At 38.6% G+C, this 23,875-nt stretch overlaps 1 protein-coding gene across 4 annotated transcripts in view; it reads right to left on the bottom strand.

The window, feature by feature from the left end:
- PTPN2 (protein tyrosine phosphatase non-receptor type 2) overlaps positions 1 to 23,875 on the bottom strand; it is an 86,526-nt gene that overhangs the window by 13,790 nt on the left and 48,861 nt on the right. For 3 of the 4 annotated variants that reach the window (XM_059409144.1, XM_059409143.1, XM_059409146.1), the window contains 4 exons: positions 20,830 to 20,967; positions 13,813 to 14,022; positions 11,924 to 12,076; positions 5,538 to 5,719 (listed from right to left, as the gene is read on the bottom strand). In XM_059409144.1, the coding sequence (XP_059265127.1) occupies positions 5,538 to 5,719; positions 11,924 to 12,076; positions 13,813 to 14,022; positions 20,830 to 20,967 (683 nt within the window). The remainder of the gene's footprint in view (positions 1 to 5,537; positions 5,720 to 11,923; positions 12,077 to 13,812; positions 14,023 to 20,829; positions 20,968 to 23,875) is intronic. The other variant, XM_059409145.1, reaches the window with a different exon arrangement.

Below are 23,875 nucleotides of genomic sequence, written 5' to 3'. Positions count from 1 at the left end.
TTGACTCCTTAATTTCCCTTTCTTCTGTCTTGCTGTTGGTGTAGAGAAATGCAACTGATTTCTGTGCATTGATTTTATATCCTGACACTTTACTGAATTCCTGTATAAGTTATAGCAGTTTTGGAGTGGAGTCTTTTGGGTTTTCCACATATAGTATCATATCATCTGCGAAGAGTGATAATTTAACTTCTTCTTTGCCGATTTGGATGCCTTTAATTTCCTTTTGTTGTCTGATTGCTGAAGCTAGGACCTCTAGTACTATGTTGAATAGCAGTGGTGATAATGGACATCCCTGCCGTGTTCCTGACCTTAGTGGAAAAGCTTTCAGTTTTTCTCCACTGAGAAAAGATATTTGCGGTGGGTTTTTCATAGATGGCTTTGATGATATTGAGGTATGTGCCCTCTATCCCTACACTTTGAAGAGTTTTGATCAGGAAGGGTTGCTGTACTTTGTCAAATGCTTTTTCAGCATCTATTGAGAGTATCATATGGTTCTTGTTCTTTCTTTTATTGATGTGTTGTATCACATTGACTGATTTGCGGATGTTCAACCAACCTTGCAGCCCTGGAATAAATCCTACTTGGTCGTGGTGAATAATCTTTTTAATGTACTGTTGAATCCTATTGGCTAGTATTTTGTTGAGTATTTTCGCATCTGTGTTCATCAAGGATATTGGTCTATAGCTCTCTTTTTTGGTGGGATCCTTGTCTGGTTTTGGGATCAAGGTGATGCTGGCCTCATAAAATGAGTTTGGAAGTTTTCCTTCCATTTCTATTTTTTGGAACAGTTTTAGGAGAATAGGAATTAGTTCTTCTTTAAATGTTTGGTAGAATTCCGCCGGGAAGCTGTCTGGACCTGGGCTTTTGTTTGTTTGGAGATTTTTAATGACTGTTTCAATCTCCTTACTGGTTATGGGTCTGTTCAGGCTTTCTATTTCTTCCTGGTTCAGTTGTGGTAGTTTATATGTTTCTAGGAATGCATCCATTTCTTCCAGATTGTCAAATTTATTGCCGTAGAGTTGCTCATAGTATGTTCTTATAATAGTTTGTATTTCTTTGGTGTTAGTTGTGATCTCTCCTCTTTCATTCATGATTCATTTGGGTCCTTTCTCTTTTCTTTTTGATAAGTTGGGCCAGGGGTTTATCAATTTTATTAATTCTTGCAAAGAACCAGCTCTTACTTTCGTTGATTTGTTCTATTGTTTTTTTGGTTTCTATTTCATTGATTTCTGCTCTGATCTTTATGATTTCTCTTCTCCTGCTGGGCTTAGGGTTTCTTTCTTGTTTTTTCTCCAGCTCCTTTAGTTGTAGGGTTAGATAGTGTACCTGAGACCTTTCTTGTTTCTTGAGAAAGGCTTGTACCGCTATATATTTTCCTCTCAGGACTGCCTTTGTTGTGTCCCACAGATTTTGAACTGTTGTATTTTCATTATCATTTGTTTCCATGATTTTTTTCAATTCTTCTTTAATTTCCCGGTTGACCCATTCATTCTTTAGAAGGATGCTGTTTAGTCTCCATGTATTTTGGTTCTTTTCAAACTTCCTTTTGTGGTTGAGTTCTAGCTTTAGAGCATTGTGGTCTGAAAATATGCAGGGAATGATCCCAATCTTTTGATACCGGTTGAGTCCTGATTTAGGACCGAGGATGTGATCTATTCTGGAGAATGTTCCATGTGCACTAGAGAAGAATGTGTATTCTGTTGCTTTGGGATGAAATGTTCTGAATATATCTGTGATATCCATCTGGTCCAGTGTGTCGTTTAAGGCCTTTATTTCCTTGCTGATCTTTTGCTTGGATGATCTGTCCATTTCAGTGAGGGGAGTGTTAAAGTCCCCTACTATTATTGTATTATTGTTGATGTGTTTCTTTGATTTTGTTATTAATTGGTTTATATAGTTGGCTGCTCCCACGTTGGGGGCATAGATATTTAAAATTGTTAAATCTTCTTGTTGGACAGACCCTTTGAGTATGATATAGTGTCCTTCCTCATCTCTTATTATAGTCTTTGGCTTAAAATCTAATTGATCTGATATAAGGATTGCCACTCCTGCTTTCTTCTGATGTCCATTAGCATGGTAAATTCTTTTCCACCCCCTCACTTTAAATCTGGAGGTGTCTTCGGGCTTAAAATGAGTTTCTTGGAGGCAACATATAGATGGGTTTTGTTTTTTTATCTATTCTGATACCCTGTGTCTTTTGACAGGGGCATTTAGCCCATTAACATTCAGGGTAACTATTGAGAGACATGAATTTAGTGCCATTGTATTGCCTGTAAGGTGACTGTTACTGTATATGGTCTCTGTTCCTTTCTGATCTACCACTTGTAGGCTCTCTCTTTGCTTAGAGGACCCCTTTCAAGATTTCCTGTAGAGCTAGTTTGGTGTTTGCAAATTCTTTCAGTTGTTGTTTGTCCTGGAAGCTTTTAATCTCTCCTTCTATTTTCAATGATAGCCTAGCTGGATATAGTATTCTGGGCTGCATGTTTTTCTCATTTAGTGCTCTGAAAATATCATGCCAGCTCTTTCTGGCCTGCCAGGTCTCTGTGGACAAGTCAGCTGCCAATCTAATATTTTTACCATTGTATGTTACAGACTTCTTTTCCCGGGCTGCTTTCAGGATTTTCTCTTTGTCACTGAGACTTGTAAATTTTACTATTAGGTGACGGGGTGTGGGCCTATTCTTATTGATTTTGAGGGGCGTTCTCTGAACCTCCTGAATTTTGATGCTCGTTCCCTTTGCCATATTGGGGAAATTCTCCCCAATAATTCTCTCTAGTATACCTTCTGCTCCCCTCTCTCTTTCTTCTTCTGGAATCCCAATTATTCTAATGTTGTTTTGTCTTATGGTGTCACTTATCTCTCGAATTCTCCCCTTGTGGTCCAGTAGCTGTTTGTACCTCTTTTGCTCAGCTTCTTTATTCTCTGTCATTTGGTCTTCTATATCACTAATTCTTTCTTCTGCCTCATTTATCCTAGCAGTGAGAGCCTCCATTTTTGATTGCACCTCATTAATAGCTTTTTTTATTTCAACTTGGTTAGATTTTAGTTCTTTTATTTCTCCAGAAAGGGCTTTTATATCTCTTGAGAGGGTTTCTCTAATATCTTCCATGCCTTTTTCGAGCCCGGCTAGAACCTTGAGAACTGTCATTCTGAACTCTAGATCTGACATATTACCAATGTCTGTATTGATTAGGTCCCTAGCCTTCGGTACTGCCTCTTGTTCTTTTTTTTGTGTTGAATTTTTCCGTCTTGTCATTTTGTCCAGATAAGAGTATATGAAGGGGCAAGTAAAATACTAAAAGGGTGGCAACAACCTCAGGAAAATATGCTTTAACCAAATTAGAAGAGATCCAAAATCGTGAGGGGGGAGAAAGGGGATAAAAAGAGGTTCAAAAAGGAAGAAAGAAAAAAAAAAAGAAAAAAGAAAAAAAAAAGAATTTAAAAAAAGAAAACACCTAAGAAAAATATAAAAAAGAAAAAATATAGATAAACTAGTAAAAAATCGTTAAAAAAGAAAAAGGTAACAGTTAAAAAAATTTTACCCGAAGGCGAGAAAAAAAACAAAAAATGAAAAAGAAAAAAAATTAAATTAACTGCAAGACTAAAAAAAATCACAGGGAAAAAGCCATGAGTTCCGTGCTTTGCTTTCTCCTCCTCTAGAATTCTGCTGCTCTCCTTTGTATTGAAACCGCACTCTTTGGTAGGTGAACTTGGTCTCGGCTGGATTTCTTGTTGATCTTCTGGGGGAGGGGCCTGTTGCAGTGATTCTCAAGTGTCTTTGCCCCAGGCGGAATTGCACCGCCCTTACCCCGGCCGGGGTGAGTAATCCGCTTGGGTTTGCTTTCAGGAGCTTTTGTTCCCTGATCGCTTTCCGTAGAGTTCCGGAGGACCGGAATACAAATGGCGGCCTCCTGGTCTCCGGCCTGGAGGAGCCGAGAGCCCAGGGCCGCACTCCTCAGTGCATGCTCAGAGAACCGCACCCAGTTACTCCCGCCTGCCTGACCTCCAGCCGCGCTCTGAGCTTACCGAGCCTGCGACCGGTTCAAGGTCACCCCGAGCTGCGAGCTTACTGTCGCTCTGTCTCTGTAGCCGGCTTTCCCGTTCCAATACCCGCAAGCTCTGCGACACTCAGACACCCCCGATCCTTCTGTGACCCTGCGGGACCTGAGGCCACGCTGACCCCGTGTGGGCTTTGCCCCGGGTAGCCTCTGGAGCTATGTCCCTCAGCGGAACAGACTTTTAAAAGTCCTGATTTTGTGCACGGTTGCTCCGCCGCTTGCCGGGAGCCGGCCCCTCCCCCCGGGGTCTATCTTCCCATCGCTTTGGATTCACTTCTCCGCCGGTCCTACCTTTCAGAAAGTGGTTGTTTTTCTGTTTCCAGAATTGCTGTTCTTCTTCTCTTCGATCTGCCGATGGATTTTCAGGTGTTTGCAATCTTTAGATAAGCTATCTAGCTGATCTCCGGCTAGCTGAAGTAGTCTCAGCCTGCTACTTCTCCGCCATCTTGACTCCTCTCGAGGCAATTTTTATATTGAGGAAACATAGAAGTGAAGCTACTATAATATAGAGGAGACCTCAACGATTCTCACGGTGCCCCAATATCCCAGTGTAACCAACAGAACTAAAACACACAAAATGTACCACTTAAATAAAAAGCATTTTTGACAGACAGAGAGAAAATATCAAGAAAGTATCAAGAGGGGCCGTGAACATCTCATTCACTCACACCTCAGGATACCAGCTTCCTGCCGGGTGGGAGATAACCAGAGCCTTAGAAATGTAAAGGTTTCGATTTATTTTATTTTTATTTTTTTAAAGGTTTTATTTATTTATTTGACAGGCAGAGATCCCAAGTAGGCAGAGAGGCAGACACACAGAGAGAGAGGTGGAAGCAGGCTCCCCGGGGAGCAGAGAGCCCGACACAGGGCTCGATCCCAAGATCCCAGGATCATGACCTGAGCTGAAGGCAGAGGCTTTAACCCATTGAGCCACCCAGGTGCCCCTAAAGGTTTCAATTTAAAAACTTAAAATGTTTACACGTTTATATGGATTCAAAACTCAAAAAATATAAAAAGGCAATTTTTTTTTGAAAAAGACTTCTCCCCTCCCAATAATGTAATGAAGTTTAAACACTCATTTAGATATTTGATAATTTCATTAAAGGCCCATTACCCATTACACGGCAACTACAGCATGAACACTAATACTTGTATAAATGGCAGGTATTCATACCACTTATTTTCTGTTTCATACTATATATTTTAGCATCTAAGTATGTTAACTTGAGCACTCAAATTAGTATTGAGTTAAACTATTTTCCAACTGGTTTCTGCCTATAAGCACTGGCTTCTCAATATGGTTGAATGCTCTTTGAGATCAATGATGTCATTGTATACTACTTAAATATCCTTAGGTAATAAATAAATGAACAGCTACATTAATTCAATAAACAAAGGGCCTATATTGGTTCATATCCACTGAACTTAATAAAATAAGACAGTATCATCTTTTCAAGCATATTCTTGCCATAAGCTTACCTCTCACTGTTCTCCTCCGCAGTATCCTGCATTTTAGAGGATAGTCCTGTGTATCTGTCACCTGTCAGTTTTTCTTCTTCTAGGCCTATCCTATTACCATTGTATTTTTCAGTCATTATTTTGGTTGGTGAATGATCAAAAGCAGGACATAAGTCTTCCTTAGAAAGTTCTTTCCACCGTTTCTAGGTAGGGAAAAGAAGTGAAAAACAAATGGAAACACTAAAAGTTTACTTTTCTTTAAATAAAAAGGATATACAAATTGAAATTATATATTCAACTTTAAGAGAACCCTGTGATGCTAACAGAAGAATGAAAAAGGTATCTTACCAAAAGCTCTTCTAGATGTGCCTATTTTAAATTTGAAATGTAAAAATAATAAAGCATTTAATATTTATGTATAACACTAGGCAGTTGAATATAATAATCTTAATGAAATTAAAGCAGACTTTAACCTATTGAGACAAACTATAGTAGGACCTCACAAAAATATTAGTCATAGTTAGTGAGATTTTAGCCAGAGCCAGATTCTGCCGGACTCGTAACCCACAGGTATGTTAACACTGGAAACAGTGACCAAGACGCACTTGAATGTGATTTAGCATCTCCTTGTTCCTTGCCCATCTGGTCTAACAGAGGAACAACAGTAAGATCTCCAGGCAGTTCTCTGACACCAGAGGACCTTAATTTGTTTTCTTCCAGCTATGCTAGTAGCTCCAGGTAAGTCAGTCCACCATCAGGTTAGACAAAACTATGAGAGCATGCCTAGACTTGAGGAGGCAGGATTTAGAACAAGATCAAGAGAAATTCCATACAAGATCAAGAGAAATGCCATTTCCTTCTTCTATGAAACAGGCTGTCATCACCTACTTTGACAGCTTATTGTGACTAATGACATAACATATCTAGCAACACGTCTGGCAAATGTCAGATTCTTTTGCCCTCACTGCACCATCCCTAGGGAGAGAGGAAGAGGTGCAAAGTATATCTGGGCCCCTGAAAGCTGAAGGCAGTCACAAAGTGCTAGCCAGGGAGTGAGAAGGCAAGTACACCTTCGGCACGAGGGACCTCTAGCTCCTCAAGTCCTTCAAGGGCTGCAAACACAACCATGCATCTCCAAGCCAGGGACAAGAGTAGGAGTGGTGGCAGTAAGAGCCAACAGTTTTGATTATCTAGGACTCTGACACAGGTCAAAATGACCTCTTGGGGACAGGGGTGATCTCTCTTTGAAGATCTTACCACAGAAGCAAGGAGCCTGGAACCTAATAAATAAGACTCTACAACTTCTTGCCTGAGGACTTTAAGGATTTTGAACACAGATGTAACAATGCAACTCACACTTGTCTGGAACTTAATGGAACACTCTTTCCCTGGAGCTGCTCTGGTACAAAATGGCATTGTTAAACACAACGCTTGTGTACTGAGATCATTAAAAAAAATCTTTGGAAAACTCATGGGTACACTGATAAATTAGTTTCTCCTTATTTCATCTTCCTACAATAGAGGAATTAAAGAAAAAGGCATTTTTACCACACTCCACCTTCCCCATATGTAGCTATTTAATTAAGATGCATACTTAATGTATCTTTTTTATAGTAGTTGATTGACAAAAATTTCAAGAATGCAAAATTCTGTAATTTGCTACATCTGGAGGGCAGTGAGTAGGAAAGTTTGGTCAATGTGACTAGAAGATGAAGAATATGTAGAGCCTGACTCTGAGAGCTGAGGCCAGAAAGGAAGTGGACCTCAAGGAAAGACGTCTCCAAACTGATTTTAAGAATCACTGGGATGGAACCCACCACTCCTGAGCAAGGACCTAAGAGGCCACAAACCATACCCAGAAAGAGTGTCTTGCCAATACTTGAGAAAGTGCTATAACGGAACCTAAGAGTAAGAGGCTTTCACTTTAGAGGACTATGTCAGTTTTCTTTCTTGCCGTTTACCATTTCTGTTACTCAGTCCAGACAGCATTTTGTATACTGGATGCACATGGGGCAACTGGTCAAGCACGGACTACAGCCACACTGACCTAATGCTGCAGCTGCACTGGCTTTTAATCCTCAGAAGAACCTCTGGAGGTAGGGTCTACTACTGTTACTATCATCACCCCCCTTCTATGGAGGAGCTGGGGTGAGAGAACAGAAGTGACTTGCCCAGGCTAGGCAGCTAATGAACAGAAGGGCCCAAATTTTAATGCTATAATCCCTCATGGTTATTTGTATCTCTGAAAAGCTTATCAATTTCCAATACAAGATAGTTTAAGAAAGTACCCAATAAAAATTGCTCAACTGTCTCCAGAATTTAGGCTGTTTTTTTTTTTTTTTTTAAATTTGATTCTTCCCTGGGGACCTAGTCATAACAACCTGACCTTAATATTTGGACAAAACTCAACAATGTCAATAAACAAAAGACAATGACAAAACTCAAACCTTAACTGGACCACTTTCCAGAATCTGCAACAAATCTGGAATCTGTCAACAAGAAAAGGACTCAACAAAAGGGACAGGGGGTGGGGTGGAGAGAAGGAGATATTTAATGCTAGTCAATTTAAACAAACAAACAAAAGGTAGCGTCATTTTGCCTTGTCTCTGGGCAGCAAACTCACTCAACTTTGCCTTCCCTGTAACCCACAAGCAAGCAAGTACTTTGAAGTCGCCTGCCTTGGCTTGTCACTGCTGCCTGGGGAAGCCAAAGAATCAGTACTGCACTCGGCTGCAAATTCATTCACGCTGTCCTCCTGAGGCCTGGAGTACAGGCATCTGGACTGAGAGTTTCTTATCGTCCCAAATCTACACTCCCGCTGCACCACGCTCCGGCCTGTCACGGGCTGCTATGAGCAACACCCCAAGCGTCACCTGCAACCCCACACACTTCTCACTGAAGGAAGTCCCTCCAAGGAGCACTGGAAGTGATGTCATTAAACTTGAAACCCACTGTAAGTACTTCAACAGCAGCATCAAATTACCAGTGGCAGATCTTAAAACACCAATTCTGAATTGCCAATTGAGATATGTTACTCTGCGAGGTTTTCTGGAATCATGGATACTGGGTATGTGCTAATCAGTGATACTACCAAGAACTATGATGTCTTTTTATGCCCAACCTTGTGCCAAGAAAGACGTGAGGTAAAGGATATAGTCTCAGAGACAACCAGAAGTTATCTGTATTTATCCAGGTAAGTCAAGATCATTGGAAATTTCCAAAAATAAATACATGCTGTGTGATTATAAATGCATACGTGTACTAACTGATTTCAGAAACAACAGCTTTAGAGGTGAATATTAACAGCACTCCTGTACCGACAGGTTCTAAATCACTTTGTATCTCCATAGGTCAGAAATCGTCATGGAAAAATTAACATAAAACTGTATCCAATAAGGAAAATACCACTCACGTAATATAAATCCAAATGAAGACTGAAGGTGAAGACAGTTGTCTCCTTTAGGAAAAAGTACCAGAAACAAAGAAACAAGGCTCTGGGGCTGCAGAACACACAGTTCTCTGAAGACACGCAGGTTCAGGAAGCATCAGCACCCACAAGCCCAGCCACAGTGCTCACACCAGAAAGAAGCTTCCTTCTTTCATCTTACAAATATTTCTTTCCCCAAAATTCAAAGGTAAAGAAGAGGAGGTAGACATATGGAAAGAAAGAAGAGTCTTTTTATAAATTGGCTATCCTACCCTTGTATGCCAAAAGAGATACTTTTTTTTTTTTTTTCATCTGACAGACAGAGGTCACAAGTAGGCAGAGAGGCAGGCAGAGAGGAGGAAGCAGGCTCCCTGCTGAGCAGAGAGCCCAATGCGGGGTTAGATCCCAGGTCCCCAGAATCATGACCTGAGCCAAAGGCAGAGGCTTTAACCCACTGAGCCACCCAGGCACCCCCCAAAAGAGATACTTTTATGAGTCAGTTATATTCATGAAGTTTGAGACACGGACATTAACTTTGGATCTTATGATTTAGGATTTCAGAGAACTGAACTTCTCTTAGATTTTTATTTTAAGCTAAGATTCTAGAACAGTATTGTCCAGTGAAATGTAATGGGAGTGGCATATGCAATTTTCAAATGTCTAGTAGTTGTGTTTAAAAGAAGATGAATTTTAATAATATGTTTTATTTAACTCAATATAAATATTGTCATTTGAATATATAATTAATATTTTAAAAATTACTGAAATATTTTATACTTTATCTCCCTGTATTTCATCTTCAAAATCTGATATATTTTTTTTTAAAGATTATTTATTTATTTATTTGACAGAGAGAGATCACAAGTAGGCAGAGAGAGAGGCGGAAGCAGGCTCCCTGCCAGAGAGCCCGATGCGGGATTCGATCCCAGGACCCTGGAACCATGACCCCAGCCAACGGCAGAGACTTTAACCCACTGAGCCACTCAGTTGCCCCCAGTATGTGTTTTATACTTTAAGCAGATCTCGAATCAGACTAGCCAAATTTCAAGTACTCAGTAGCATGTCTGGTTAATGGCTTCAGTATTGGATAGCAAAGTTCCAGGCAGAGAAAATTATCCAGGTAAAACAAATCCATATTCGTTTACTCATTAATTATTCTTATAATAAAAAAAATTATAGCACCACATAAACTGCAGGAACCCTTAGACCATTTCTGTGGAAACTGACCCCTTCAAATGGGTAATAGGCTTTTCTGATCCTGAGTACCTGAAAAATACAGAGATGTTGCCAACATCCTACATGAAGAAGGGGCAGAGAATGCCTTGGGTTAGCACGGAATACTAGCTGAAGCTACATGGAGAATCTGATGACTATAATGTACCACATAAACTGAAGCAAACAAACAAAAAATTCTCTCAAACCACAAACTACACCGTTATAATAATAATAAAAACCACAATAAATTATGTTCATAAAATTCACCTCTGTAGTGAAAAAGATCCTCAAAGTAAGTGAGTATATATTCTGAAACTAAGGAAACATGAAAAAGTTTTAAAGTGGAGGGAGGGAGACTATCCAAAGGACAGCACATTTGCCCCACAATTAGTCTGTAAGAATGACCAGGAAATAAGCAATGAACAACTAGGGAAGCTACAAGTGCCTGAAAAAAGTTTGGTTTAACTACTTAACATTTTTCCAATCAACTCCAAACTGGAGAAAAGTTCACAGAGATTATAAAAAAGAGAGAGAGAGAGAATGAGAGACACACATACACACACATTTTCCTAATCTTAAACATCTGAGATAACTTTTACTTCTTCTGACTCACTGTTCACTGCCAAGCAAACCAAGTGTTCCCAAAGTCTGACTTCTGAAGAAGGGTGTCATGTTTTGTGGGCCTAATCTACACGTTGAGTATTTTATGGACGGGTGCAATGTTTCTCTTCATTAAAGATTTACTCCTGTTCCTTGGTTTGCCTCTCTATTTTTTTTTCTCCTTTACTTATTTGTTTCTTAAATTCCACATACGAATGAAGTCATATTGTATCTGTCTTTCTCTGACTTACTTTGCTTAGCATTATACTCTCTAGTTCCATCCATCTTGTTGCAAATGGCAAGATTATGAGCCTCCAAAATTTTACTGAGAATAGTTTGTCTTGAATAGTTAAAATAATACTAATGATCAGAACAAAAGTTAGCTGAGAAAATTGCTTAAGAATATTTTAATGCCTCTGAAATCTATACAACACTTAACTTATATTTAATTCCACTACCACGGATGGTCTGAGTTATTTAAAAAAGCCTTATTCAGAATATTTGTCTTGCCTCACAGAAATTAAAGAGCCAGTATATATGTTCATAAGAGAAAGAGTTTTTGTCTACTTATGTCCAATACTATGTGACCAGATAGGACAATAAATGTTACTTCTGTTTCTGTTTTATATTTTATGTTAGTACATAACATATTTCAGATAACCAGTCTTTGAACCTAGTTTTTGCAAATGTGGAATAAAAATATTTTCATGAGAGCATAGCCAGCAAGCAGAGAAACATAACTTTCTATTGAAACTTCATTACGTCTGTCATAAGTATTCAAGCTGCTCACTGTTAACAAAATTAAGCATCTATTATATAAACTAAGTGTTCTGTAATTGCAGATCAAGCTTCTAATGTGCTAAAATGACCAAAATTCTCTGGTTTACTTTAATGCTTAAACTAATTTCCTTATACGAAAATTCCACTTTAATAAAATCTTGTTCCCACTAGGGCTTTTGAGTAACAGGAAAGATTTAACATGAGACTGAGGTATATAGGAGGACATGAGCTTAAATTTTACAATTTTAAGATGGCCAGCTGGGTTTTCCACATGAATGGAAATATGCTTTTTGGAAGGAACAAGTACTTCAGTGGAGTACAGCCATTATTTGATGCTCATCATATATAATACAAAGGTATTATTTATTTCCCTAAAAAAGTTTACCTGTATATTTGAATCTCCCTTTATAAATTTTCCTCCTTCTATTATAGTCATATATGAAAATCTGAGTTGATCTGGTGTCTGAATAAGTCCCATTCGATATTTCCTCATATTCAGTAACAGTTGTTTAATGTTAATATCATCTCCTTTTTCCATCTGCAAGAAAGATAAAAATTATTCAAGCCTTTTGTTGTTAGGAGTCCAGGAAAGAGAAGCAATACAGGACAGCTAGCTGCTAAGCATTCTGCAGTGTGCAGTGGGTCTCCCCAAGAACAAGAAGGTAGCACTGCAGCTGTAACTCTTTCTGCACAGAACAGCTACCCCAACCAACCACCTTTCCCACACCCCAACTGTTCAAGCAGTAGATGGAGGCCTTTAATTGATACACAACTGATTCCAAACCAATCACAGTAATGTTATTTACTCTGGCCAGTGTTTGTCTAAGGAAGAACTTAGGAACAGTTCCAGCTTAATGTAAAGATAAATCCAATGAGATTAGTGTTTTGTTTTGTTTGTTTTTTAAAGGTCTTGACAGAAGTAAATCTTCTTTTTGCCCAGTGCCCTTCTGCCTTCATGTCTGTGTCCATCAGCCCTCTAAAGATGGTGGAGAAGGAAGACAGGAAAAGCCTAAGTCCACAAGGACACTGTTAAGTCCCTGCACCAGCTTCGGACTATCCATCCCATATTTCAACCAGCATAACCCTCGGCCCCGCTGAAAAAGAATAAAGTGGGAGTTATATCTGTCAGGGAATAGGCACAAACACACAACCCAGTTTTTAATAGTCATTCACCAGTAAGTGTATAGACAGTAGAATATTTTGTTAAATGTGTTAAAGTTCACTTTAATGTAACAATCAGTTTAAGATTTTATTTTATCTGAGAGTGCAAGAGTGTGAGCGTGGGGCAGGGGGGGCAGAGGGAGACAGAGAGAATCTCAAGCAGACTCTGCACCGAGTGCACCAACGAGATCATGACCTGAGCCGAAACCAAGTCAGACGCCTGACTGACTGAGCCATCCAGGTGCCCCAACCCAGTTTTCTTTTAAACTTTTTAAATTTTAATTTTAAATTAAGTGTGCTCTGTGCCTGACATGGTGCTTCAACTCATGATTCCTAGATCAAGAGCTGCATGCTCTACTGACGAAGCCATCCAGGCATCCTGTAACAATCCAGTTTTTGAATGAAGTGTGTATTACTTACAGGCAGAGTAGTGAAGCAATACAGTACGTGTACAAACATTCAACCCTTCCTGCGCTCCAGAGATGCCCTATGCCCCAAATAAGGAAAAAATGGATATTCTAAAAAGAAAAGGCATGTGCCTGTATCCAGACTGGGCTGGGAATGGGTTGGTGGAAAAAGAGTACAGCCCTTGGGGGACAGAGATTGGAATCTCAGGGGAATAATAATACCAACATTTACTGAAAGCTTAGAAAATACCAGGGACCCTAAGTGTTCCAAATGTATTAAATCATTTAATTCTCGCCACAGACCCGTGAGGAAAAATTTATCATTATCCTTAGTTTGTAAATAAGGAAACTCAGGGCAAGAGACATGTTACTTGAGCTGGAAGGAATTCAATATTTTATGTCAATTTGTATTTGAAAAACAAGGAAGGGGAAAGACCTATTATTTCTGTAATATAAAGCTATCAGGGGGGATATAAAAGTCTTCTTGGAGATCTCTAGAATCATCTTGGATAGAGCCCCACCACTCACAAACAAGAGGCAGTTTTTAAAAGGGTATAAGTGAAATTTTTTTAGGTTTTTCTGAAAAAGGCAGAAGTTTAAGTTTTGAAAATCACAGTTCTGGGATATTGACATTTGAGCTTACTTCTGCCAAGGAAAACAATAAAAAATTAAACAAGACTAAAATCAGATCATCAGCAGCACTTACCAGAACAAGACAGGTATCTACTAGAGAAAAGGTGCCTGACCGCCCAATGCCCGCGCTACAGTGGATCACTGCGGGCCCGTGTTCAGGATTCAAGGAACCAGACTCTCTCACTTTAAATAAGAAATTGAGAAATGAAGCTGGTGATTCAGGGACTCCAAAATCTGGCCAGGTAGTATAATGAAAGTGAGATATTGTTCTGGTTTCACCACTCTAAAAAAGTGAAAATCAAGGGAAAAGTTAGTTCTAATTTCTTTTTGATGAAAAAAAACTACTATGTGTTTTGTGTTAATGTGTTTAATACCGTGATGTTTTTGTTTGGTTTTTGATAATCACTCACACAAAAGTCGGGAGTTCTTCAGGAGAATATGGAATTTATTAACGATAGTACCTCTAAAACATTATTTTGCAGGCATGTCCTAAGCTTTTTATGTAGTAAGTCAACCTCTACAACGGTCCTAATAAAACTCCTTTTCCAGACGAGATAACAGAGGCAAAAGGTTAAGTAATTTACCCAAGATGACACGTTAAGAAATGGAAGAGCCTGAATTTGAAACTGCAGTCTGGGCTCTTAACCACCAACCTCTACACCATACGTGATGCCAATATTTTAATTCATATATCATGAGGAGTATTCCTTTTTCTTTTCTATTAAAAAAAAAAAAACCCTACCAGTATAATTTTACATTCTTTAATGGTTTCCATTTTAAGAATGCCCAACATTTTTAGATCTAATTTTTCTCATTATGTGAGTTATCCTGTAGATTGTGCTACACAGGCTCCGAGGAGCAACTCAAGAATTAATTTAAAGAAACAATCTTTACATTTTTAATTGAAATCATTCTTCTAACTGCTGCTCTTCCCCATGGTAATAATTTCCAATCCTAAAACTGTTTATAGGACTTAGCTGATGTGCTAAAATGGTTTACCAAATAGCTCTATGCTTCCTGACTCTTAAAGCCTGCCTGGCATTCACTATCACTTCCTGGATCTTCCTGATGAGCTTTATTCTGACTAACTCATTATGAAAATGTTCCTAAGCTTTTGCCAGCTGCCTTTTGCCCCATGAAGCACTTTAGTGCCTTCCAGTCTTCATTTTTGTAAACCAAAGCAGTAACTCTCTAACATATCTCTGAACAATTTCTCAGTTTCATTGTAGGATGTTTATGGAGAGAGAAGCCACACAAGCAACATTAGGGGAAAAAACAACCACCACCACATGATAATTTTCATGGTTAACAGCTAAAGATGATTATTATAGTATCTTGCTTTTGGGACAAGTTTTCAGAATTAATATTCATGTTATAAAAAATAAAATTTCCCCCCTTTTCAGTAGAAATGAAGATTCCTAAGTCCCAGAATGGTTATACAAGGTATAATACTGATTAAATACAGTGTAGAAATTCTTTAAAAAATTTCAAATTACATACTTCCAGTGACTAATTTTCTTAAAATTCAGCTTTCATAATTCCAAATACACTCTGATCCATAGGCTCTCAGTACACTGACAGTATCAGAAGACAGAAATCTATTACTAATTAAAATGATCATTGGGATTCCTAAATTTCAAAACATTTCCTTTTAAAATTATAGCTTATTGTCTGTAAAAAAGTGGGGAGGTTAAATTTACTGTATTAAAAAAAGGTATTGAAAATATTCCAAATTAAGAAGGCTAATCTTCAGTTTCTTCTTACAAAGCCATAAATGGACACCTAACAACACATTACCAGCACAGAAATGGGCTAAAGTGGCTGTTCCTGCCATAGCCCAGGGGCATGGAGAACTCAAAGCCACATCTTCCTTTAAATGGGGTCTAAGATTCCAGTGGGCGCGTGTTTACCCCTAATTTCCAGACACCACCCCCACCCCCACCCCCACCCTCCGGGCCCCAACACACACTGCCAGGCTGTGGTCATCCACTACGCTGACCTTACAAAGCAGGGCCAGATTCTGCCATGTGAGCCTAAACCAGGTCCAGTGTGGACCTGCTGGAGTTACCTGGTCTGAGCGGTGGTGCCAGAACCCGGCTCACCTGTGAGCTGTGCTCTGCAAGGTACGGCCCAGTTTCTGACACAGCTGTATACTCACTTATGCTACTTACTGCATCACCTCTGGCTTAAAACCCAGAGTCAACCCACAATCCTGAGCAACTGCTTGCTTTTTTTTCCCACTTGTATGATTTTGGCTCAAGACTAGCAGTCTGTTGATTTTTTTTCAAATTCAGGTCATGCTGTCTGGGATACTCAAAGCCAGTTCCCAGAAATGTTCACGACTGTTTGTATAATGCAGTCTTCCCCACTAATAGATTTTTGAGAATCAGTCTTTTTTCTTCCCCTAACAGGACCAGACTAAAGAACTTCTTAAGAAGTTAATTTTTACTAATGTGTCCCTACTGAAACAAGATTCAAAGTCACAGCTCACAAAAACCATACAATTCCCAACGGACCACTTCATGAAGCAGTAAGATCCATATGTTTACTACTGTGATAGAAAAGAAATGTTTATATACTTGACTGGACCTCTTCTCTTTTTCGTGCTGGAAAAAAAAAAAAAAAGAGAGAGGGGGTGGGGGGAAAGGACTGCCAAAGGCTAGAGAGCTAAAACAAAATTCATCTTTATTCCAAACAAGCTCTCTACATGTAGCCTTTGCAATTTTTGACAAACTCCCTATTTCAAAACTGGTGGAAGCCCACTTTCCTTCTCCCAGGTCATCAAGTCCCATCAGTCCTCCTGTGACACCCAACTGGCCTCTCCATCCCCTCTCAATGCTGACCTCACACCCCATGGACACCTGGTTGCATCTGCAATTACATGGCAGTCCCCATCTGCACATGCCTGCCAAATCTTCTCTGTAAACACTGCCTTATGCACACCACTCTATGCATAAAATGTCAGTGGTTCACTCTTCTTTTTAAGGCAAAATGTTACTTAGATATTTTGAAGGAGAATTCTATTCTTGAATAGGGATATCTAATTCATTATATATGGAGGCCAGGAAAATAAGCTAGGAACTGAGTAGGTGTAAGACTAGGGGTGACAGCCAGGCTTATGGCAATTTAAGTGTATGCCACCTAAAGCCATTCAAATTCAAGTTAACTACTATTTTATACAGACAGGTAAGATTATAAATTTTCTAATTATTACAAAGAAATCTACAAGGCTCTTTGGTCCTAGGCCCAATTATTTTCACACTTTGGGCATTTACAGAAATACCAAGATTATGTTTCCAAGACTTTCATCATAAGCCCAATTTTGTCACCTGTAAATGGTTAAAAACAGTACTTACCTTACAAGGCATAAACGAAAGGAGTATTTCTCAAACATTATTGAGGCATTAATGAGGAATAAATGAAACCGTGAATGTGAAGTGCCCAACCTATGCCTGCATATGGTAAATACTTAACAGATACCTTTTCTGAAGCAATTACACGAATTGTCTCTATTGTAGCCCCTAATAAACTCCAATCGTAAACCTCTCCACATTTTCAACTATTTAACTTATTATTTCCTCTACACCAAGGAGTAGCAAAGTTTGTGAACTCTATCTCCTAAATACAAATTTATATGAGATCTGTAGCTCACCGTAAGTGCCTTAGTTCAATCCCTCATCAGTTTTTGCCAGGATCATTATACAGTCTGTATTAAATATTTAGTTACTGTAATTCATTCTGAAAGATGAACTCATCAGATCAGGAGGAGAGGAGAGTGACAGAAACAGGTAGGCATGGGGCTTGCATTCTGAGGGAGAAAAGCAATACATGGAGGTGTGAGCCCCCAGGGCTCAGCCTTTTTGAGAAATGTAGGGCCGTTAGCAAGAACAAACACTGAGTATCTAGACAAGGAGGAAGGACCAGTCTGGGCCCAGTCCTGGACTTCTGCATTGGCCACAGAAAGGGTTTTTTAGAGCAAAGTGGAAGGATCACGCCTGTGTTTTAGAATGTGTTTTCAATCGGTGCAATGGCAGAGGGAAGCACGAAGGTAACAGGTAAGGACTCGATCCATAGGGAGCTGAACACCTTGTTATGGAGTCAAAGTACAAAGTACCAAATAAGCCAGTAAAATGGTAAGATTTAAATTATGGAGAGAAGTGTTAAAGATTACAGCTATTAGGAAGGAATGCGTCACAGATAAACGAAGAAAGCCCTAACCAAGAAATGGGCCACAAGGTGGTCCCGAAGGGCATGCAGGATATAAATAGGCAGAGAAGAGAGGATGACATTCCAGGTGGGATAAACTGTTCAGACTATTTTGAATCAAATCCCAGACGAGCATGATAATAATTAGGCACTCATCCTGTTCTGGGCAAATCTACAGGGACAGAGAAACAGAAGGCGGCCAGCATTACAATAGTATTCCTGGAACTTGATAAACATAAAGCCAGCCAACAATATTATGGAAAATAGTGAAGGGCAACTAAAAAGAAAATCCTGAAAGACAAATAAGCACTCAAGATGACCTTACATTTTTAAAAGCCCTGCAAAACCTTCCCCGTAGCTGAAGCCACAGGGCCACTTCAAAAGCAGAGATGGAGTCTCTTCATTCAAAGAGCAGGGACCACACAGACCCACGGCTTTGGCCCCAGACCCGTTAATACATACAAGTCACACTCCTTTAGCAGCAGACTGGTTCTCTGCAGCTCAGGGTGAGGTTGGTGACCTCTCCCCAGCTGCAGCATCACCATTCTCACTTGTTTGGTATTTCTTTCTCCCTCAACTTATTCTTCTCAACTGCCCTTGCTCCTGTAGTCCTTCCCAATTCACTGATAGGACAAAGGAAACAGATGCACACAACTAACGCTACTAATCGTGAATTCTGCATGGAGTCTTAGGCCTGTTATAGCATTAATTCCCTTGATCCTTATAGCAACCCTCTGAGGCACATGGTCCTTATCCTCATTCTGTAGATGAGAAATTGATGCACGAGGGTAAATAGTGGGACCAGCCACACAGCCAGGAGGCATACACTGGGGATTTCAACTCAGGCATTCTGGATCCAGAGTGGAAATACTTAACCAAATGCAATTCTGCTTCTCATGCTGAAATGCTACTTTGTTCTTCTAACATCCCTAGTTCTTAATAAAGATTGTAAGGTAGAATGTAAGCATACTGTTGCTATTAATTATGGTGGATTCTGAACCCAGGCCAATAAGAAATCACTCAGACACTAACAACTGAAATAGTGGTTGGCCAGTTCACAGTTCACAGAAAGATGCTTTAGAACCAAGAGTCTTCCTTTACTAGGACAATTAGCATGTTTTCAAAAGACTTAGCTCCATGTCATTCCAAGTCAAGAGATCTGGATTTGAGTTCTGGCCTGTCACTTATTAGCTGAGTAATCTATTTACAGGAAAAATCTTATAATCTGAACGGATTATAGGTTTTTTAAAAATACTGAAAATATGGAAATATTAAGAATATTTACTCTATGACATTATAGGAAGACTGGGGGTCAAATCATATATATGTAAAAGTGCTTGGCAAAATGATAAACAAGAGACAAAACTCATTTTATTATGAAGCTATTATCAACTCTTAATTAGGATAGGTGTCAGAAACAGGGAAAAACATCTATGACCTTCTCCATTCAAGTAAGTTTTCATGCCAGAAGCAGAGGAGGTACCTGGGATAAATACCAAGAGAAGATGATTCGAAGAACCATGGGAAGTTTATAGAAAAGCATTCCGTTTCTGGGAATGAGTACTGCACAGGCTAGTGTCAAACAGTTGCTGATGTAGGTCAGGGCAGCTTAAGACATATGTAAATGGAACAGTTGGTACAAAAAACTACAATAAGAGAAATTTATAAATAAATTTAAGTCTTGTAATTCCCAACCTTAAGACTCCTTAGATAACCTAAGAGATCGCATAAAAAGCTTAGTTATGGATGTCATGGGAAACTGGGCCTCAGCCCTCAACACTGTGCACCTGTCCTTATAGTATGCCGCAAAAACAGAGGCATTCCAAGAGATCAACCATAAAATGTATTTCTTCATCTCTAAAAGTGTGTGTGTGTGTATGCACTTTATATAGCACCTCCTATAAAACTTTTTTTGGTCAATGATCCCATGTTAATCATTTCATTCAGTTAATGGTTAACTAAAACAGTATCTCACTATACAGATTAGATACATTCCTGAAATCATTTTTTGGCAAACAAACGTTTTCCTATTTTCTAGTTTTCCTACCTCCTAAGAGCATATTATATTTTCCAGTTATCCTGATTACAACACAAAGAAGACATGTAGGTGGTAAAAGGGGGAGAAATGCCTTAATCCATAACTTGACAACAGCTGGTTCATAATCCACCATGTACGTGTAGCTCAACCAAGTAAGCAGGAACAATTCTCATATTTCTGGAAAAGATCCCAATAAATGTTCTTGGGACCATATGCTAAATTTATTTCACCATTTTCCAAAATTCAGGAAGGACAAATTTCTCTGTGGTCAATCATCTGAATTAACAACATTCCACTAAGTGATTTTCTTGACTTGCCTGCCACTCTCAGAAGCACCAAGTGCTGCCATGTTTCCTGGGCACCTATTCTACATTAGGTGGCTTGTGTACACATCTTCCTTTGATCTCCGGGACAGCCCTGAGAGGGCACTATTACAGTGTCAGCTTTACAGATAAGGAAAGGGTGAGGGATGTTGAGCAACAGGGTCCAGGGACATTTCTACTAAACAAAAGATTTGAATCCAGGTTTTGAATCCAATTCAAAATTCAAATCCAGGATCTGAATCCAGGTTAGCTTGATTGTAAAGCTCTCTCTCTTCATCCTATCTTCAATCCTCATATATCAACCTGAACTTCAAAATCCTTTGTTTCTAAGGTTTTCTCTCAAGGGTCCTCAGAGAGCTACCACATGCAGGAAACACAATGTAAACCCTACGGTTATGACTATATACTATTTTAGATACTATCAAAGTGTATGTATAGCCCCAAACTTCAAATCTAATCACAAAAAAATAATTCTGAAAACCAGCAATATAAGGTCCAATCTTTTGGGCATGAAGAGTCTTACATTGATATTTTCTAACTGCAGTAGATGTACTGTATAATATGACTTCACATCTTCTGACAAGAACTTCACACTGAATCCTGTTTCTTTAAACAGCATCTCTCGATCATCTTTTGTCGGCCAGTATTGTGCACATTTAACCTAAATTTAAGGATATGTAGATATTAGTTCATAGACATTATGTAACTCTTAAAAAGCTGGGAATGGAAGACAAACCACCCACATACATGTTACATTTTTTTCAAGTACCCAAATCTATGAACAACTGTACTATATTTGATGATCAATGTATTTTAATAAGATTGGCATTTTATAAAAGCAGATCTGTACTATAAGTTACTATAACTTATAGTACAAAAAAGCCATCAACAGATACATTCATAAAAGTGAATCTGTCAGTTCTAAAGCATGATAACCTATATTTTAACATCATACTGGCATTCACTTTACATTTCTAAAATTATCAACCTATTGAAAGAATCTTTTCTTCAAACAGTATTGAAAAGGTTTTATTTTATAAGTATTTTCTACAAATACCTATGAATCTGCTACCAAATACTACTTACCTAGAAATAACAAAATTAAGTCAGGGGAATGAATCAGAATGTAAGTCTCCTTAGGGGTGCCTGGGTGGCTCAGTCAGTTAAGTATTGGACTTTGGCTCGGGTCATGATCTCAGGGTCCTGGAAAAGAGCCCCGTCTCAGGGCTCCCACTCAGCAGGGAGCATGCTTATCTCTCTCCCTATTCCCTTCCTCTTGATTATGCTCTCTCCCTCTCTCTAATAAATAGGATCTTAAAAAAAAGAATAAGAAGATAAGCCCTCTTTATCTAGAGTTAGTATACTTTGGCAAAGCTACTAATATGGAATTCCTATTTGTAATGATAAAAGCATCTTCCCAAAAGCCAAATTATGTGGCAAGATGAGATAAAGAGCCTTTATTAGGGGGAAAAAAAACCCACAAAAATATCCTTATAAAATATGGTCATTTCTTCTTTTCTAAATTCCAAACAGTAACACCACCTCCAAACAAATAATTACTATAAGCTGATACTTCCAAGGGTGCTAAAAGACATTTTAAATATGATCCAAGAAGTGAAAGAGCATAAGTGAGAACAACTCAGGAATGCAGTGATAGGAAACAGAAAAAAAATCAGGAATCAAAGAACACATCATTTCAGAAAGACTAAACTAAAAGGAACAGAGGCATGAATAAGCACATCAGATAATGTCCTAGGAAAAAAAGAAAAGGAAAAGGAAGACATTTCTTAAATAAAAAAGAAATGGAGTGAAAGACAGGAGTTAAGAGAAAGTGACAAATATAAAAATAAGCAAAGAAAATCTAGTGTATCACAGGAGGACCCAAAGAAGAACACTAAAGCAAGCAAAGAGTAAATACTAACAAGTAAAATGAATATAATTTAAAGAACATACTATGCATCTGGAAAAACTGACCCAGAATAACCAACACTTAAGACATATTTTGGTAAAATTAACGGGATTTGAAGGAGAAAAAAAAAAAGCTTTTGGGGTAACCGAGATAAAAAAGAACACATGACTTACAAAGGAAATAAAATCAGATATCCAATTGACTTTGTCAGTAATCTGTAATGCCAAAAGGAAATGGGAGTAATGTATTTAAGTTGCTCAAAGAAAAGCAAATGTGAGCCAAGATTTTATATCCTGCCAAAGTGACTTTTAAGCATTAGGACAACACAGTAAACTCTCATCGACAGGTAAGAAATCAGGAACTATAATGCTCATGAGTCCCCTCTTTAGTATGCACTACAGAGTGAGCTACCTACAGAACGACTGGAGAATCATCAGTAAGACCGACAGTGTAAATTAAATATATATTTATATGTAGAAAAAAGATTTTACAAGGGATATAAGACAGAGACCACAGTATAGGTAGGATGTTATATACTTTGACAATGTAGGTAAAGTACAACTTAAAAACAGAACGAGATGGGAAAAAACACAAAAAATTCAGAACTTATTCAGTAATTATTTTGGTGATGGAGTTGATACTCTTATTATGAGTATTTTTGGTATTTAACATGGGAAAAAGTAAATGAGTCATTATAAAATATTTTTTATCCGTTGTGTCTTTGAGAAGCTGGATTCATGGTATGGAAAAAGGAGGCAACAGATACAAGATCAAAAGTGTTAAGCCATCCCACTACCACTCTAAATTTGAATTGAAGTATCAGTATGAACCCTTGAAGCATGTTATCTAACACACAAACACATATTTTCTTTAGCTCTGTTCACTAAAAAGCTCTAAAAACAATGATCAACCCAGCATCAGTAAACATTCCTATTTTTATTGTCATCTTGAAATACCATTGTCCAATAAAAGAAACCAAGGTTCCTTAGAGAAATGGCTGATTCTATGAAGAAGAGGTTAAGGAGTCATTCCAGACAGTAAGAAATTATTAAAGACTCTTTGGTTTTATCTCTTAGATTTCTGACTCAGAGCCCAACTTGCAGAGATTCCTGCTAGCTAACAGAGAAATAATTCAACTACTAAGACACATAATAACTGCAATGGAGTAAAGTACATCATATATGATTAAATCTAGGAGTTCGTAATAACTGATCCTTCCTGCCCCTGTCCCCACACCAAAAAAATCTAACTGGTCACCTGTTGAGACACTAGGGAATCAACTATTTTGAAAACTGCTTTCCTATATAAAAGTGGTCAACTAACTAGAAGGAAAGTTTCTTTCTTTCTTCTTCTTTTTTTTTTTTTAAATTAGAGAAGGGGGGCAGGGGAGGGAGAGGAAGAGGGAGAGAGAAACTTAAGCAGACTCTGTGCTGAGCACAGAGCCCAGCATGGGGCTTGATCCCCAAACCCTGAGATCACAACATAAGCCTAAACCAAGAGTCAGGCGCTTAACTGACTCTGCCCCTAGGCACTTCGAAAGTTTCTTTCTATAGAAGTATTCCAACAAAAATTTAAGAGGGAATGATAAAATTGGAATATCACTATTTTGTGACCCTTAACTAAATAAGGAACTAAGCACTGACCAGCAATGTCTGCTAAC

Source organism: Mustela nigripes, chromosome 8 (assembly GCF_022355385.1).
Source record: "Mustela nigripes isolate SB6536 chromosome 8, MUSNIG.SB6536, whole genome shotgun sequence".
NCBI classification, from domain to species: Eukaryota; Metazoa; Chordata; class Mammalia; order Carnivora; family Mustelidae; genus Mustela; species Mustela nigripes.
Note: the sequence above shows the minus strand (reverse complement) of the source record. Positions and strands in the feature narration are given on the sequence as shown.